Source organism: Mustela nivalis (assembly GCF_964662115.1).
Source record: "Mustela nivalis genome assembly, chromosome: 20".
In the NCBI taxonomy this organism is placed as follows: Eukaryota; Metazoa; Chordata; class Mammalia; order Carnivora; family Mustelidae; genus Mustela; species Mustela nivalis.
Window position 1 is genome coordinate 7,380,125 of NC_139039.1, and position 19,023 is coordinate 7,399,147.

The window sequence follows — 19,023 nt, forward strand, 5'->3', positions numbered from 1 at the left end:
GCCATCGCTAGCCCCCACTATTTAAAAAGTACACAGTCAATCCTTACAATCCCAGTATAGCCCTTTCTGCCCACCAGTCCTGCCCCAGGAGTAAGGAAGGGGTGAAAGTCTAGGCAGGAGAGAGAGGAGGCCCCTGATTTCCCTGACTGGGCGCTGGAACTATTCCTGGCAGGTGCAGACAGACAGCTGAGAGAGCTGAGCAAAAGATAAGGGAACAAACCAAGAATCTCATGACCACAAGCTTCCCAGTCAGTTCTCAATAAAAGATTGTCCCTAAAAGCCCTCAGCAGCAACCCATTCGGGACTCTTCTCACCCTAGAGAGATTTTTCTTTCCTTTCTGCTCTCGCCTTCACTCAATAAACTTTCACTTCACTTCACCCTTTTGTGTCTGCAAGATTCATTCTTTGACTCTGTGAGACAAGAACTCTGCAATCCTGCAACACTTTCTCACAAATAAAAAATGTAGAACACTATATAAACCTGTGGCAGGAGTTAAGATGGCAGAAGAGTAGGGAGACCCTAAGCTTGCCTCATTCCTCAAACACAGCTGGGTAATTATCAAATTCTGAACACCCAGAAATCAATCTGAAGTCTGAGAGAACAAAACTACAAGTCTACATATAGAAAAGCAAGCACCTTTGGAAGACAGGAGGTGCAGAGAGTTGATACGGGAGAGACATAACTTGGGTACTTCACAAGGGAGGTAGTCCTGCTTAGGGACACTACTGCAAAGCATTACAAGAAGCAGAGCACAAAATCTGAAATATTAGACATCCACCACTGCCAAGATTGTCCCCGGCTTAAAGGTGCTCAGGTGGCAAAGAGGGGCAGAAGCCCAGGAGTAGCCAAGGTGGTCTGAGGATTCCCTGGGTCGCAAGGAGAACAGGTGACACGTATGTGCGGCACTGTTTTCAGGCATGGGAATGGGGACTCCGGCTGAGGGCAGCTAGCCTAGGTGCTGGCTCTCTGCTCTACGTTGCCATGAACTCTGAATTGCTGCACAGTAGTGGGGCTGCTTTCTTGGCAGAGGCTGACAACAGAAAACATGAAGTGAGACCTTCCCCCACAGAATCAGTGCAGGTCCACACCAGGGGAGTCCCTATAATTTGGAGTTTTGAAACCCAGTCACGCTCCAGAAATAAAACAGTTCAGACACAGGTAAGGTGAAAGCAGGGATCTGAAGGCAGCTGGGAACATGAATGATTATTCTTCTGGAGGGCTTCCTGGGGAGTTGGAGGCATAAACCCTCAGCACTAGTTCTAGAAGACAGGGTTTGAGGGGGTGAGGCTCTGCCATTTTCATTCTGCCCATCAACACTGAAAGACTTCTGGGAGCAAAACAGAGCCACCTAGTGGAGGCCAGAGCCCTGCACCACCACCCCCACCCCTAGCCCCCTAGAGACACATCTCCACTAGGGCAAGTCCACCTGAGAAACAGGGCAACAGGGTCCCTCCCCAGAAGACCAGCACAAACAAACATCTTGCACACACCAAGTTTACTGATCTTAGAGTGTTACAAAGCTTCAGCTCTAAGGGAAACAGGATCTAGCTTCCTTTTTACTTTTATTTTGTATTATTAGTTTTTCATTTTTCATTTTTAATTCCTTTTTAATTTTTATTTATATTTTATATTTTTTGTTTGTTTGCTTGTTTGTTTATTTATTTACTTTTAGATGGGACTTCTTTTAACAAGCAGACCAAGACACACCCAGGATCTACTTTTGTTGTTGTTGTTGTTTTTCTACTTTTCTTTTCTGGACAAAATGAAAAGATGGAGAAATTCATCTCAAAAGAAACAACAGAAAGAAGCACGCATGGTCAGATATATGAATCCAGATATAATTAAGATGTTTGAACTAGAAACTGGCAAGATATACTCTGTGCTGAATGGGAAAAATATGCAACCAAGACTACTTTATCCAGCAAGGCTGTCATTCAAAATAGAAGGGAGAGATAAAGAGTTTCTCAGAAAAACAAAAACTAAAGGAGTTCATGACCACTAAACCAGCCCTGCAAGCAATATTAAGGGGGACCTTGGAGTAGGGAAAAAAAGACCAAAGCAACAAAGACAAAAAAGGACCAGAGAACATCACCAGAAACATCAACTCTATAGGTAACACAATGGCACAAAATTCAAATCTTTCAGTAATCACTTTGAATGCAAATGGAATAAATGTTCCAGTCAAAAAACATAGGGTATCAGAATGTATTTAAAAAAAAAAAAAAAAAGCAAAATCCATCTATATGCTTGCTACCTGTAAGAGACACATTTTAGACACCAGCAGATTAAAAATGGGAGCTGGAGAATCATACATCATGCTAATGGACATCAAAAGAAAGCCAGGAAGAGGTTAATATTTAAGATGGTGGAGAAATAGGGGGACCCTGACTTTCCTTGTCCCTTGAATAGAGCTGTATTGATGTCAGATGACTTGGAACACCCAGGAAATCCATCTGAGGATTCGAAGAAGGATCTCAACAGCTGGAGGGAAATAGCATGGCAGCTGCAAGGTGTGTGGAAGTGAACTGTGGGAGAGAAAAAGTGCTCTGCTGAGGAGGGGAGGGAATTCTTTCCACAGGGAGAGAAAGGGAGAGAGTGCGGCCTTGGGTTCACACAAGAAGACTTCTAGGGACCAGAGGCCAAGGAGCCAGGGAACTAGTGTGGCAGGTTTTTCTGCAAACAGTGTGGAGCGCAATCTCTCAGGTTTTGGAAATGCAACACTTTTGCCAGATTGAAACTGTGGCGTGTGCTTCTGGGGAGGAAGAGGACGGTGGCCAGAGAGCACACAAAGTGGTGTAGGAATCTCCAAGGTGCACTGAGAGAAATTGTTTTCCTTCCTGGAATACACTTGGTAAAAGGTATACTGCCACACTAGTGGCAATCCTTATATCAGACAAACTAGATTTTAAGCCAAAGATTGTACTAAAGAGATGAAGAAGGACACTATATCATAATAAAAGGGTATATCCAACAAGAAAATCTAACAACTGTAAATATATATGCCCCCGGCACGGGAGCAGCCAGCTATATAAATCAATTAATAACAAATTTAAAGTTATTGATAATAATATGATATGACTAGGGGAATTTAACACCTCACTCACAGCAATGGACAGATCAGTAATTGGAAATAAGAGCTTTAAATGACTCACTGAACCAGATGGACTTAACATATATTCAGAGCATTTCATCGTAAAGCAGTAGAATACACATTCTTTTTGAGTGTACATGGAACATTCTCCAGAACAGATCACATACTGGGTCACAATTCAGCCCTCAACAAGTACAAAAAGACTGAGATCATACTATGCATATTTTCAGACCACAGTGCTATGAAACTCGAAGTTAACCACAAGAAAAAATGTAGAAGGACCACAAATACATGGAAGTTAAAGAACATCCAATCAAAGAATGAATGGGTCAACCAGAAAATTAAAGAAGTACTTAACAAATACATGGAAGCAAATGAAAATTAAAACATGACAGTCTAAAACCTTTGGGATGCACCAAAGCTGGTCCAGAGGGAAGTATAGTAATACAGGCCTTTTTCAAGAAGCAAGAGAAGTCAAATACACAACGTAAATTTACACCTACAAGAGCCAAAAAAGAAACGGAAAATAAAGCCTAAATCCAGGAGGAGAGGGAAAATAAAGATTAGAGCAGAAATCAATGATATAGAAAGCAGAAAAACAGTAGAATAGTAGATCAATGAAACCAAGAGCTGGTTCTTTGAAAGATTAGCAAGACTGCTAAACCCCTAGCCAGAATTATGAAGCAGAAAAGAGAAAGGACCCAAATTTTAAAAATCATGAATGAAAGAGTAAATATCCCAGCCAACACTGCAGAAATAAAAACAATTATAAGAGAATACTTTAAAAAAAATTATATACCAACAAACTGGGCAACCTGAGAGCAATGGACAAATTAATAGAAACTTACAAACTACCAAAACTGAACCAGGAAGAAATAAAAAATTTGAACAGATCCAAAACCAGCCAAGAAATTGAATCAGTAATCAAAAATCTACCAACAAACAAAGTCCTACCCAGATGGTTTCCCAGGAGAATTCTACTAGACATGTAAAGAGCTAATACCTACTCTTCTGAAACTGTTCCAAAAAACTGAAATGGAAGGAAATCTTCCAAACTCATTCTACAAAGCCTGCATTACCTTGATTCCAAAACTAGACAGAGGCCCACTAAAAATGAGAATTAATAATGGCCAATAACCCTGATGAATACAGAAGCATAGGTTCTCAATAAAATACTAACAAAGCAAATTCAACATTACATTAAAGGATTTTTCACCATAACCAAATGAGATTTTTTTTTCCCTTGGCTGCAGGGGTGGTTTAACACCCACAAATCAATCAGTGTGATACACCACATTAATAAGAGAAAGGTTAGGAACCATATGATGCTCTCAATAGATGCAAAAAGGGCATTTGAAAAAAATACAAAATCCTTTCATGATAAAAACCCTCAACAAAGCAGGGATAGATGGAACATATCTCAACATCATAAACACAATATAAGAAAAACCAACAGTTAATTTTTTCCTCAATGGAGAAAAACTGAGAGGCCAGGAACAAGACAAAGATGTTTACTCTCACCATTATTATTTAACATATACTGAAATTCTTAGCCTCAGCAATCATACAACAAAAAGAAAAAAAAGCCATCCAAATTGGCAAGGAAGAAGTCAAACTTTCACTCCTCACAGATGACATGGTGCTCTATGTAGAAAACACAAAGGATGCCATGAAAATATTACCAGAACCTATCCATGAATTCAGCAAAGTTGCAGGACATAAAATCAATGTGCAGAAATCTGTTGCATTTCTATACATCAATAATGAAGGAGAAGAAAGAGAAATCAAAGGATCAATCCTATTTGCTGTTACACTGAAAACAGTAAGACAACTAGGAATAAATCTAACTAAAGAAGGAAAAGATCTAGGGGTACCTGAGTGGCTCAGTTGGTTAAGCATCCACTTAGGGGTACCTAAGTGGCTCAGTTGGTTAAGTTAGTCAACTCTTGACTATAGATCAAGTCATGATCCTATAGGCTGTTAGACCCAGCCCTGTGTCGGGCTCTGTGCTTATGGGGTGGTGGGGGGGGGAGGTGTGTGCTTGAAGATTCTCTCCCTCCACATCTCCCGCCACATGTGTGTTCTCTCCCTCTCTCTCTCAAATAACTCTTTTTTAAAAAAGAAGAAGCAAAAGATCTCTACTCTCAAAACTATAGAAACACTTCGAAAGAAATTGAGGAGGACACAAAGAAATGGAAAAACATTCAATGCTCTTGGATTAGAAGAATAAACATTGTTAAAATGTCTATACCACCCAAAGCAATATACACATTTAATGCAATCGCTATCAAAATACCACCAGCATTTTTCACAGAAATAGAACAAACAATCTTGAAATTTGTATGGAACTACAAAAGACCCCAAATAGCCAAAGCAGTTCTAAAAAAGAAAACAAAACTGGAGGCATCACGATTCCAGATTTCAAGCTATATTACAAAGCTGTAGTCATCAGCACAGTATGGTACTGGCATAAAAATAGACATACAGATGAATGGAACACCATAGAGAACCCAGAAGTGGACCCAAAACTATATGGTCAACTAATCCTCAACAAAGCAAGAAAGAACATCCAATAGAAAAAAGACAGTCTCTTCAACAAATGACATTGGGAAAACTGAACAACAACACGCAAAAGAATGAAACTGTACTACTTTCTTACACCATACCCAAAAATAAATTCAAAATGGGCTAAAGACCTTAATGTGAGAATGGAAACCATGAAAATCCTAGAGGAAGGCAGAAATGTCTTTGACGTGGGCCATAGCAACTTCTTAATAGACATTCACTACAGGCAAGGGAAACAAAACAAAAAATGAACTATCAGGACTTCAAGTAAAAAGCCTCTGCACAGCAAAGCAAGCAATCAACAAAACTAAAAGATAACATATGGAATGAGAGAAGATATTTGCAAATGACATATCTGATAAAGGGTTAGTATTCAAAATGTATAAAGACTTTACTTATCAAAGTCAATACCTAAAAAATAAATAACCCAGCTAAGAAATGGGCAGAAGACATGAACTGACACTGTTCCAAAAAAGACATCCATATGGCTAACAGACAGATGAAAAAATGCTCAACACCACTCATCATTATCAAAATAAAAATTAAAACCATTATGAGAGGGATGCCTGGGTGGCTCAGTTGGTTGGACGACTGCCTTCGGCTCAGGTCATGATCCTGGAGTCCCAGGATAGAGTCCCGCATCGGACTCCCAGCTCCATGGGGAGTCTGCTTCTCTCTCTGACCTTCTCCTCATTCATGCTCTCTCTCACTGTCTCTCTCAAGTAAATAAATAAAATCTTTAAAAAAAAAAAAAAAAACATTATGAGATACCATCTCAAACCTGTCAGAATGGCTAAAACCACAGGTGTTGGCCAGGATGCAGAGAAAGGGGAACCCTCTTACCCTTCTGGTGGGAATGCAAACTGGTACAGCCACTCTGGAGAACAGTATGGACCTTTGTCCAAATGTTAAAAATAGAGCTACTCTATGTCCCAGCAATTCCATTTCTAGGTATTTATCAAAAGGATACAAAAATAGTGATTCAAAAAGATACATGTACCTCGAAATTTATAGCAGCATTATCAACAATAGCCAAACTATGGAGAAAGCCCAAATGTCCATAAACTGTTGAATGGATAAAGGAAATGAATGTGTATATATACAATGAAATATTACTCATCCAACAAAAAGAATATAATCTTGCCATTTGCAATCACTTGGATGTAGCTGGAGTGTATTATGCTAAGTAAAATAAGACAGTCAGAGAAAAGCAAATACCCTATGACCTCACATATATGTTGAATTTAACAAAGAAAACAGATGAACATATGGGAATAGGGAAAAGAAAAAAGAGAGAGAGGAAAACAAGCTGTAAGAGACTCTTAACAATAGAGAACAAACTGAGGGTTGATGGAGTGAGATGAGTGGAGGATGGGTTAAATGGGTGATTGGTATTAAGGAGAACAATTGTGAATGATGAGCACTGAGTGCTGCACCTAAGTGATGAATCACTCCAAAAACCAGTATGCAGTGTATGTTAACCACCTAAAAAAAAATTTTTAATGCAACAAAAACAAATCAAAATAAAAATAAAACTTAAAAAAAATTATTTGTAATGAAGTTCAACAAAGTTCTGACATTTCCTGCAATAAATACTTTTGTTGTCTTAAAAAAAAGTCTATTTTTTCTGATAGAGCTGTTGCTACTCCAGACTATTTTAGCTTCCATTTGCATATAATCTCTCTCTCCAAACCTTCACTTTCAGATTGTGTGTGTGTTTTTTCTGTTGTAGGCGGCATACACATGGGTCATGTTTTTTTATCCATCCTGCCACTCTATTCTGATATGTTTTTAACAATCCTCACTATGAGATTTCACAAAATACAGTCTCATTCCCTTGCTAATGTATTTTTGCAATTAGGTTTGTTATCTTTGTTCTTAATGGTATATCTCTTTCCAACTCTCTTACACTTAAAATTTCAGGTTTATATTTTGTAGTACTTGGTCCATTTACAGCTAATTGGTGCTATAATTAAACACTAAATTTTTCGCTTCAAATATTTAAAACAAGATAAACATAACCAATAAATCTTACTTTTAAATAAACTTACATAGCTTCTGGATTCATTATGCAAATTGCTCCTGAACAGTGACATTTCTTTGTGTCATCATATTTCATTCCCAGACTTAGTCCGAGCATCTGCGCAACAATAATGGAAAATGCCTCCAAAGTTATCTCCTTGGGGTACTACATTAACAAAAACAAAATTTCAAATGAAAGACAAATCATTCAAAGGTGATAAAAAGTGATAATTTTCTAATTTTGAACTTATTTATTATTTTATCAAATACTTAAGGAAAGAAAATACAGCTCTTTAAACAGGTGAAAAGCTAAGTTCTTCTTATGAAATTTTATTGAGAAATAAGCAAATTGAGTCTATGCCAAGATTGATCATGATTTAACAACAAAATACCTAATATAATTCCTAAGTACCTATCACAACAATATAAAAGAGCTGTTTTTCATTATATCTTTTGGCTACATGGACCATGATCTTCAATTTATCTAGTTTCTTAAAATAGCTCTTATATACATTTAGAATAGTCCACATGATATTCTGCTTCCCAGCACATGAAATGGCCACAAAACCAGATTACTCAGTTCAAGTGTGCTATCAGTTTCCTAATGGGATTCTCCATGACTCCATAACTCACATCAGGAGAAACAACAGAAAGACTCTCAAGGTAGCTTTCCTGTATAATAGCACTCACATATTTAACAAGTGCAGAGATAACTTCCATGCCAAGGAGAAATGTGATACTGGTAATTCATGATGAGCAATAACATCATGATCTCTCCAGTTATGACCAAATCTGGCATCAAATAAAGAACAGGTGAGGACAGGTTGTGAGGAAAATCAGGGCACTTCACTGCTCCAGTGACAAGCGCTAGTAAAAATTTACGGTTCAACTGGATTGTTAATAGTACTAGAGGTTACATATTATGAGAAATATAAAGGGAAAGCTGTGAACGAGCAACTGAACAGTAGATCTTCCTGATTCAGGTCATCAAAGAGCCTTGCCGTTGAAGACGGGTCTGTCCCCTAACCCCACCCAGGTAGGGAGTTCAATCATAACCCTCCCAATGTTGAGTTCACCTTCTGGTGCCACCTGACCAGAAATCAGGTCATAATACCTAGAAGCTGCATAGCTCAGCAATATTCAAGTGGAGTGTACAGTAGGAATAGCTATTGTCCACAGAGCAAAACCAGTGGTAACTTTCAGCCAGGAACTTGGGGTACATGTCAGCCTAAGACCACAGATAGCCTTCCTGGGCTTAAAGTCAGTTCTTCCCAGACAGGGAAGATGATTCATACCTCTTCCATGGCTGCATGTAGCTCCTGGCCCTGCCCAACCATAAGCTTAACTGCAAATACCTAAGAGGCTGCTTAGAAAAGTCTCTCCTGCTCTGTCCAAGAATGGGATTTAATTTTCAGTCTTACTGACTGCTGAATGTAGCTCTTGGCCCTAACTGAACAGAAAACCTAGCTGGTACCTCGGATAGCTGTGTAGCTCAGCATCTCTTGAACAGAGAGAATGACAGGCAGCAGTGAATAGCGACAAGGCAAAACCAATGGCGCCATTTGACTGTGGAACTTAGGGTATAGGTCAGTTTGAGTCAAGACCAACAAGCCATCTAATTCTCATTCTCTACTTTTGCAGAGAAACTAATCTGCAGTCCTGCCCATTGCTAAATACTGACTTCAGCCAGCCTAGACCAGAGAACCTAACCAGTGTACATGGGAAACTGCATAGCCCCATAGTGATACATGAATGGAGAGCACAGCCCATGGCTTTCCCCATCTTCAGAACAAAACCACTGTCCTATCTAGCCAAGAATTCAGTGTACGATATTGCCTATTTTGTGTCCCCAAACAATGGGCCATACAGGATTTGGGGTACATTCTGCTATCCTGCCATGTCAGGGAAGCTAAATCATAGTCCATCTCCTGCTGAGTAAGTACCTATCCTACCCATCTAGGAAGCCTGATGAATGAACCCAGACAAGTGCTGAGCATCTCCCACACCCTTACTTGGGAAGGGAACCAAGCCAGCCATCCTATCCAACAGTTACCAGCTAGCAGCAATTCCATCCCCAACCCCAGAGCTCAGGCAGTAAACTCACCTAAAAATAGACCCTGAGAGCATGCTTCACCTTCCCCAGGGCATTACCAGTGGTCATGTCTTGAAACCCAAACTGCGCTGACTGATAATGAACTATCTCTGCAAAAGCAAATCAGTAAAGTCTGGAAGAGGAGACCACTTACTCAAATGCAGATATACCAACGGAGGCTCCTAGATGGCAACCTAGGTAGACCCTGAACTCATCTTTTCCAAAGACATATGCAATCTATTCCTACCTATAGAGCAATTCCTCCTGAAAAAGAACTAAGGCACATTAAACAACTTCTGGACAACACAGGATAGAGGAAACACATAGAGAAATGAAGGAGATAAGGAGACACAAAAATGACGGGAACACCAGCCCTGATTCTATAGGCTAGAGGCTATAGCACTGAGGGACTGTGAGCAGATCCCATTTTAAAAGCCAGAATTTAAGAGGGAAACAAGAATACAAAGGAACTGACCCTCCACCAAGTGAGGAGGAATCAGAGAGGCTGACACAACTACATTATCCTGTTGACTTGATAGCACAGATGGGAGCAAAATTCAGGCACTTTAGCCAGCCTACCCCCTTACCCAACTCAGGGCCCCTAGCCAACACCAGTCCTGGACACTCTGGGATACAGGGAGGACAAAAGTGCCACAGAGCCATTATAAAAACTAGAATACAGAGGAGGAGTCAAGATGGCGGAGAAGTAGCAGGCTGAGACTACTTCAGCTAGCCGGAGATCAGCTAGGTAGCTTATCTAAAGATTGCAAACACCTGAAAATCAATCGGCAGATCGAAGAGAAGAACAGCAATTCTGGAAACAGAAAAACAACCACTTTCTGAAAGGTAGGACCGGCGGAGAAGTGAATCCAAAGCGACGGGAAGATAGACCCCGGGGGGAGGGGCCGGCTCCCGGCAAGCGGCGGAGCAACGGCGCACAAAATCAGGACTTTTAAAAGTCTGTTCCGCTGAGGGACATAGCTCCAGAGGCTAAACCGGGGCGAAGCCCACGCGGGGTCAGCGTGGTCTCAGGTCCCGCAGGGTCACAGAAGGATCGGGGGTGTCTGAGTGTCGCAAGCTTGCGGGAAATGGAACGGGAAAGCCGGCTACAGAGACGGAGCCGACAGTAAGATCACAGCTCGGTGTTACCTTGAACCGGTTGCAGGCTCGATGAGCTTGGAGCGCGGCCAGAGGTCAGGCAGACGGGAGTAACTGGGCGCTGTTCTCTGAGGGCGCACTGAGGAGTGGGGTCCTGGGCTCTCGGCTCCTCCGGGCCGGAGACCAGGAGGCCGCCATTTGTATTCCCGTCCTCCGGAACTCTACGGAAAGTGCTCAGGGAACAAAAGCTCCTGAAAGCAAACCCGAGCGGATTACTCACCCCGGCTCCAGTTAAGGGCGGTGCAATTCCAGCTAGGGCAAAGACACTTGAAAATCACTACAACAGGCCACTCCCCCAGAAGATCAACAAGAAATCCAGCCAAGACCAAGTTCACCTACCAAGGAGTGCCGTTTCAATACCAAGGAGAGCAGCAGAATTCCAGAGGAGGAGAAAGCAAAGCACGGAACTCATGGCTTATTCCCTGTGATTTTTTTTAGTCTTGCAGTTAATTTAATTTTTTTCTTTTTCATTTTTTGTTTTTTTTCTCGCCTTCTGGTAAAAATTTTTTTTAACATTTACCTTTTTCTTTTTTAACGTTTTTTAACTAGTTTATCTAATATATATATATTTTCTTTTTTATATTTTTCTTTATTTGTTTTCTTTTTTTTAATTCTTTTCTTTTCTTTATTCTTTTTTTTTCTTTCTTCCTTTTTGAACCTCTTTTTATCCCCTTTCTCCCCCCTCACGATTTGGGATCTCTTCTAATTTGGTTAAAGCATATTTTCCTGGGGTTGTTGCCACTCTTTTGGTATTTTACTTGCTCCTTCATATACTCTTATCTGGACAAAATGACAAGACGGAAAAATTCAACACACAAAAAAAAAAACAGGCAGTACCAAAGGCTAGGGACCTAATCAATACAGACAATGGTAATATGTCAGATCTAGAGTTCAGAATGACAATTCTCAAGGTTCTAGCTGGGCTCAAAAAAGGCATGGAAGATATGAGAGAAACCCTCTCGAGAGATATAAAAACCCTTTCTGGAGAAATAAAAGAACTAAAATCTAAACAAGTTGAAATCAAAAAAGCTATTAATGAGGTGAAATCAAAAATAGAGGCTCTCACTGCTAGGATAAATGAGGCAGAAGAAAGAATTAGTGATAAACAAGACCAAATGACAGAGAATAAAGAAGCTGAGCAAAAGAGGGACAAACAGCTACTGGACCACGAGGGGAGAATTCGAGAGATAAGTGACACCATAAGACGAAACAACATTAGAATAATTGGGACTCCAGAAGAAGAAAGAGAGAGGGGAGCAGAAGGTATACTGGAGAGAATTATTGGGGAGAATTTCCCCAATATGGCAAAGGGAACGAGCATCAAAATTCAGGAGGTTCAGAGAACGGCCCTCAAAATCAATAAGAATAGGCCCACACCCCGTCACCTAATAGTAAAATTTACAAGTCTCAGTGACAAAGAGAAAATCCTGAAAGCAGCCCGGGAAAAGAAGTCTGTAACATACAATGGTAAAAATATTAGATTGGCAGCAGACTTATCCACAGAGACCTGGCAGGCCAGAAAGAGCTGGCATGATATTTTCAGAGCACTAAATAAGAAAAACATGCAGCCAAGAATACTATATCCAGCTAGGCGATCATTGAAAATAGAAGGAGAGATTAAAAGCTTCGAGGACAAACAAAAACTGAAAGAATTTGCAAACACCAAACCAGCTCTATAGGAAATATTGAAAGGGATCCTCTAAGCAAAGAGAGAGCCTACAAGTGGTAGATCAGAAAGGAACAGAGACCATATACAGTACAGTCACATTACAGGCAATACAATGGCACTAAATTCATATCTCTCAATAGTTACCCTGAATGTGAATGGGCTAAATGCCCCTGTCAAAAGACACAGGGTATCAGAATGGATAAAAAAACAAAGCCCATCTATATGTTGCCTCCAAGAAACTCATTTTAAGCCCGAAGACACCTCCAGATTTAAAGTGAGGGAGTGGAAAATAATTTACCATGCTAATGGACATCAGAAGAAAGCAGGAGTGGCAATCCTTTTATCAGATCAATTAGATTTTAAGCCAAAACTATAATAAGAGATTAGGAAGGACACTATATCATACTCAAAGGGTCTGTCCAACAAGAAGATTTACAATTTTAAATATCTATGCCCCCAACGTGGGAGCAGCCAACTATATAAACCAATTAATAACAAAATCAAAGAAACACATCAACAATAATACAATAATAGTAGGGGACTTTAACACTCCCCTCACTGAAATGGACAGATCATCCAAGCAAAAGATCAGCAAGGAAATAAAGGCCTTAAACGACACAATGGACCAGATGGACATCACAGATATATTCAGAACATTTCATCCCAAAGCAACAGAATACACATTCTTCTCTAGTGCACATGGAACATTCTCCAGAATAGATCACATCCTCGGTCCTAAATCAGGACTCAACCGGTATCAAAAGATTGGGATCATTCCCTGCATATTTTCAGACCACAATGCTCTAAAGCTAGAACTCAACCACAAAAGGAAGTTTGAAAAGAACCAAAATACATGGAGACTAAACAGCATCCTGCTAAAGAATGAATGGGTCAACCGGGAAATTAAAGAAGAATTGAAAAAAATCATGGAAACAAATGATAATGAAAATACAACGGTTCAAAATCTGTGGGACACAACAAAGGCAGTCCTGAGAGGAAAATATATAGTGGTACAATCCTTTCTCAAGAAACAAGAAAGGTCTCAGGTACAGAACCTAACCCTACACCTAAAGGAGCTGGAGAAAGAACAAGAAAGAAACCCTAAGCCAAGCAGGAGAAGAGAAATCATAAAGATCAGAGCAGAAATCAATGAAATGGAAACCAAAAAGACAATAGAGCAAATCAACGAAACTAGGAGCTCGTTCTTTGAAAAAATTAATAAAATTGATAAACCCCTGGCCAGACGTATCAAAAAGAAAAGAGAAAGGACCCAAATAAATAAAATCATGAATGAAAGAGGAGAGATCACAACTAACACCAAAGAAATACAAACTATTATAAGAACATACTATGAGCAACTCTACGCCAACAAATTTGACAATCTGGAAGAAATGGATGCATTCCTAGAAACATATAAACTACCACAACTGAACCAGGAAGAAATAGAAAGCCTGAACAGACCCATAACCAGTAAGGAGATTGAAACAGTCATTAAAAATCTCCAAACAAACAAAAGCCCAGGGCCAGACGGCTTCCCGGGGGAATTCTACCAAACATTTAAAGAAGAACTAATTCCTATTCTCCTGAAACTGTTCCAAAAAATAGAAATGGAAGGAAAACTTCCAAACTCATTTTATGAGGCCAGCATCACCTTGATCCCAAAACCAGACAAGGATCCCATCAAAAAAGAGAGCTATAGACCAATATCCTTGATGAACACAGATGCGAAAATACTCAACAAAATACTAGCCAATAGGATTCAACAGTACATTAAAAGGATTATTCACCACGACCAAGTGGGATTTATTCCAGGGCTGCAAGGTTGGTTCAACATCCGCAAATCAGTCAATGTGATACAACCCATCAATAAAAGAAAGAACAAGAACCATATGATACTCTCAATAGATGCTGAAAAAGCATTTGACAAAGTACAGCATCCCTTCCTGATCAAAACTCTTCAAAGTGTAGGGATAGAGGGCACATACCTCAATATCATCAAAGCCATCTATGAAAAACCCACCGCAAATATCATTCTCAATGGAGAAAAACTGAAAGCTTTTCCACTAAGGTCAGGAACACAGCAGGGATGTCATTATCACCACTGCTATTCAACATAGTACTAGAGGTCCTAGCCTCAGCAATCAGACAACAAAAGGAAATTAAAGGCATGCAAATCGGCAGAGAAGAAGTCAAATTATCACTCTTCGCAGATGATATGATACTATATGTGGAACACCCAAAAGACTCCACTCCAAAATTGCTAGAAATTATACAGGAATTCAGTAAAGTGTCAGGGTATAAAATCAATGCACAGAAATCAGTTAAATTTCTCTACACCAACACCAAGACAGAAGAAAGAGAAATTAAGGAGTCAATCCCATTTACAATTGCATCCAAAACCATAAGATACCTAGGAATAAACCTAACCAAAGAGGGACAGAATCTATACTCAGAAAACTATAAAGTACTCATGAAAGAAATTGAGGAAGACACAAAGAAATGGAAAAATGTTCCATGCTCCTGGATTGGAAGAATAAATATTGTGAAAATGTCTATGCTACCTAAAGCAATCTACACATTTAATGCAATTCCTATCAAAGTACCATCCATCTTTTTCAAAGAAATGGAACAAATAATTCTAAAATTTATATGGAACCAGAAAAGACCTCGAATAGCCAAAGGGATATTGAAAAAGAAAGCCAAAGTTGGTGGCATCACAATTCCGGACTTCAAGCTCTATTACAAAGCTGTCATCATCAAGACAGCATGGTACTGGCACAAAAACAGACACATAGATCAATGGAACAGAATAGAGAGCCCAGAAATAGACCCTCAACTCTACAGTCAATTAATCTTCAACAAAGCAGGAAAGAATGTCCAATGGAAAAAAGTTAGCCTCTTCAATAAATGGTGCTGGGAAAACTGGACAGCCACATGCAGAAAAATGATATTGGACCATTTCCTTACACCACACACGAAAATAGACTCAAAATGGATGAAGGACCTCAATGTGAGAAAGGAATCCATCAAAATCCTTGAGGAGAACACAGGCAGCAACCTCTTCGACCTCAGCTGCAGCAACATCTTCCTAGGAACAACACCAAAGGCAAAGGAAGCAAGGGCAAAAATGAACTATTGGGATTTCATCAAGATCAAAAGCTTTTGCACAGCAAAGGAACAGTTAACAAAATCAAAAGACAACTGACAGACTGGGAGAAGATATTTGCAAACAACATATCAGATAAAGGACTAGTGTCCAGAATCTATAAAGAACTTAGCAAACTCAACACCCAAAGAACAAATAATCCAATCAAGAAATGGGCAGAGGACATGAACAGACATTTCTGCAAAGAAGACATCCAGATGGCCAACAGACACATGAAAAAGTGCTCCATATCACTCGGCATCAGGGAAATACAAATCAAAACCACAATGAGAGATCACCTCACACCAGTCAGAATGGCTAAAATCAACAAGTCAGGAAATGACAGATGCTGAAGAGGATGTGGAGAAAGGGGAACCCTCCTACACTGTTGGTGGGAATGCAAGCTGGTGCAGCCACTCTGGAAAACAGCATGGAGGTTCCTCAAAATGTTGAAAATAGAACTGCCCTATGACCCAGCAATTGCACTATTGGGTATTTACCCTAAAGATACAAACGTAGTGATCCAAAGGGGTACGTGCACCCGAATGTTTATAGCAGCAATGTCCACAATAGCCAAACTATGGAAAGAACCTAGATGTCCATCAACAGATGAATGGATCAAGAAGATGTGGTATATATACACAATGGAATACTATGCAGCCATCAAAAGAAATGAAATCTTGCCATTTGCGACAACATGGATGGAACTAGAGTGTATCATGCTTAGTGAAATAAGTCAAGCAGAGAAAGACAACTATCATATGATCTCCCTGATATGAGGAAGTGTTGATGCAACATGGGGGCTTAAGTGGGTACGAGAAGAATAAATGAAACAAGATTGGAATGGGAGGGAGACAAACCATAAGTGACTCTTAATCTCACAAAACAAACTGAGGGTTGCTGGGGGGAGGGGGTTTGGGAGAAGGGGGTGGGATTATGGACATTGGGGAGGGTATGTGCTTTGGTGAGTGCTGTGAAGTGTGTAAACCTGGTGATTCACAGACCTGTACCCCTGGGGATAAAAATATATGTTTATAAAAAATAAAAAATTAAAAAAAAAAACTAGAATATAAAGAAACCAGCCCTAGAACTCTATCAAGTGTCCAGGGAGCTATGGAACACTCTCAAGGACCAGAGGGCAGGTGACTACCATTGCTTACATTCCCTTTCCACATTGATAGCACAGACAAAAGCAGAGTCAGGGCACCCTAGCAAGCCCAGTGCCTGGAATTCTGGCCCACACAAGACCCAGTGCTGCCCCCAGAAAAGCCTCACAGTGGGGCCCCAGTGTGGCATACATAGGGAAATCCTTGGACTGTGCTGGCAATAGTGCCAACCATCTCACCAAGATGACTTATGTACAAAGTATCCTGAGTTATTCCAGGCCAACATCCACTCTACAGAGAGCCCCAGAACCCACCAGCAAGTGCCTACTTCAGTTTCAGCCATCGTACCAGTGCAGTCCCAGTATGAAGTGCCCCAGGACTTCCAGTCCACACCCATTACAGATACAGCAAGGCAACCAAAGCTATCAGGCACACACAGACCACATAAGGGGTGCTCCTATAAAATATCATTTCTTCAAGTCTAAGAGAAGCAGCTGTTTTACTTAATTCATAGAAACAAACACAAAAAGACAAACAAAATGAGGCAGCAGAGAATCTTTTCGAAACTAAAGAAGACAAAAGTCTGAGAAAAAGAGCTAAACAAAACAGAAATAAGCAACCTACCTGATAAAGAGATAAAAGTAATGGTCAAAAACATCCTCACTGGAGGGATGCCTGGGTGGTTCAGTCAGTTAAGCATCTGTCCTCAGCTCACATCACCAACCCAGGGTCCTGGGATTGAGCCCCATTTTGGGCTCCCTGTTCATTGGGGAGCCTGCTTCTCCCTTTCCCTTTCCCCCCAGTTCCTACTCTCTCTCTCTCTCTCTATCTTAAATAAGTAAGTAAATAAATAAATAAAAACATGCTCACTGGAATGGAAAGAAGAATGGATGAACTCATTGGAACTTCAACAAAGAGACAGAAAATAGTTTTTAAAAAATCACACTTGAAGAATAGAATAACTAAAATGAAAAATACACTAGAGAGGATAAAAAAAAATTAGAGAAAGCAGAAGATGAATTAATGCTTGGGAAGACAGGGTAATAGAAAGTGCCCAAGTTGAACAGCAACAAAGTAAAAACAAATTTTTTAAATGAGGATATCTGTTCTTATCAGTTTAAATGAGGATATGCTAAGGGATCTCTGGTATAACATCAAGCATACTAATACTCTCATAATAGAGATCCCCAAAATAAAAGAGAGAGAAGAGAGCAGAAAACTTATTTGGAAAAATACTAGCTGCAAACTTCACTAACCTTCACTAACCCAGGTCCAGGAAGCACAGACAGCCACAAAGAAAATAAACCACAGGAAGCACACACTACAATACATAATAATTAAAATGGCAAAGATTAAGATAAAGAGAGAATCTTAAAAGTACCAAGAGCAAAACAAATATTATGTACAAGGAAACCCCTTAATAATGCTATCAGCTGGTTTTTCAGCAGGAACCTTGCAGGCCAAAATGTAGTAGCGTAACATATTTAAAATGCTGAAAGAAGAAAACTACAAACAATAATACTCTCCCTGACAAGGCTATCATTCAGAATTCAAGGACACAAAGAGTTTCTCAGACAAACAAAAGTTAAAAGAATTTATCACCACTAAACTGACCTTTAAAAATATGTCAAAGGGACTTCAATGAAAAAGAAAAGACGGGACACCTAGGTAACTCAGTGGGTCGTGATCCTAGGGCTCTCTGCTCAGCAGGGAGCCTGCTTCCCTTCCTCTCTCTCTGCCTGCCTCTCTGCCTACTTGTGATCTCTGTCTGTCAAATAAATAAATAAATAAAATCTTTAAAAAAAAAAAAAGAAAGAAAGAAAGAAAAAGACAAGACAATAATTAGAAGAAAATTATAAAAGAACAAAATTTCATGAGCAGAAGAAACAAAACAAATGAGCCTAGCAGTAAAAAAAGAGAGGGGGCAAACCAAGAAACAGTCCCTCAAATGCAGAGAACAAGCTGATGCTTACCAGAGGGGAGGTGGGTTTGGGGATGGATGAAATAGGTAATGGGATTAGGAAGCACCAGGTTTTGTATGGAAGTATAAAATCACTAATTGTACACTGAAACTAATATTATACTGTATGTTAACTGGAATTTAAATAACAACTTAAAAAAAGAATGAAGTCATGCCATTTGCAACAACAGGATGGATGGATCTAGAAGATATA

General features: G+C 39.8%; 1 protein-coding gene across 6 annotated transcripts in view; it reads right to left on the reverse strand.

The window, feature by feature from the left end:
• ADAM32 (ADAM metallopeptidase domain 32) overlaps nucleotides 1–19,023 on the reverse strand; it is a 197,757-nt gene that overhangs the window by 90,986 nt on the left and 87,748 nt on the right. For all 6 annotated transcript variants that reach the window (XR_014306696.1, XM_082715368.1, XM_082715369.1 and 3 more), the window contains exon 11: nucleotides 7,709–7,845. Coding sequence is in view for 5 of the 6 variants with exons in the window: in XM_082715368.1 (XP_082571494.1) it covers nucleotides 7,709–7,845 (137 nt within the window). In the remaining variant the exon portion in view is untranslated. The remainder of the gene's footprint in view (nucleotides 1–7,708; nucleotides 7,846–19,023) is intronic.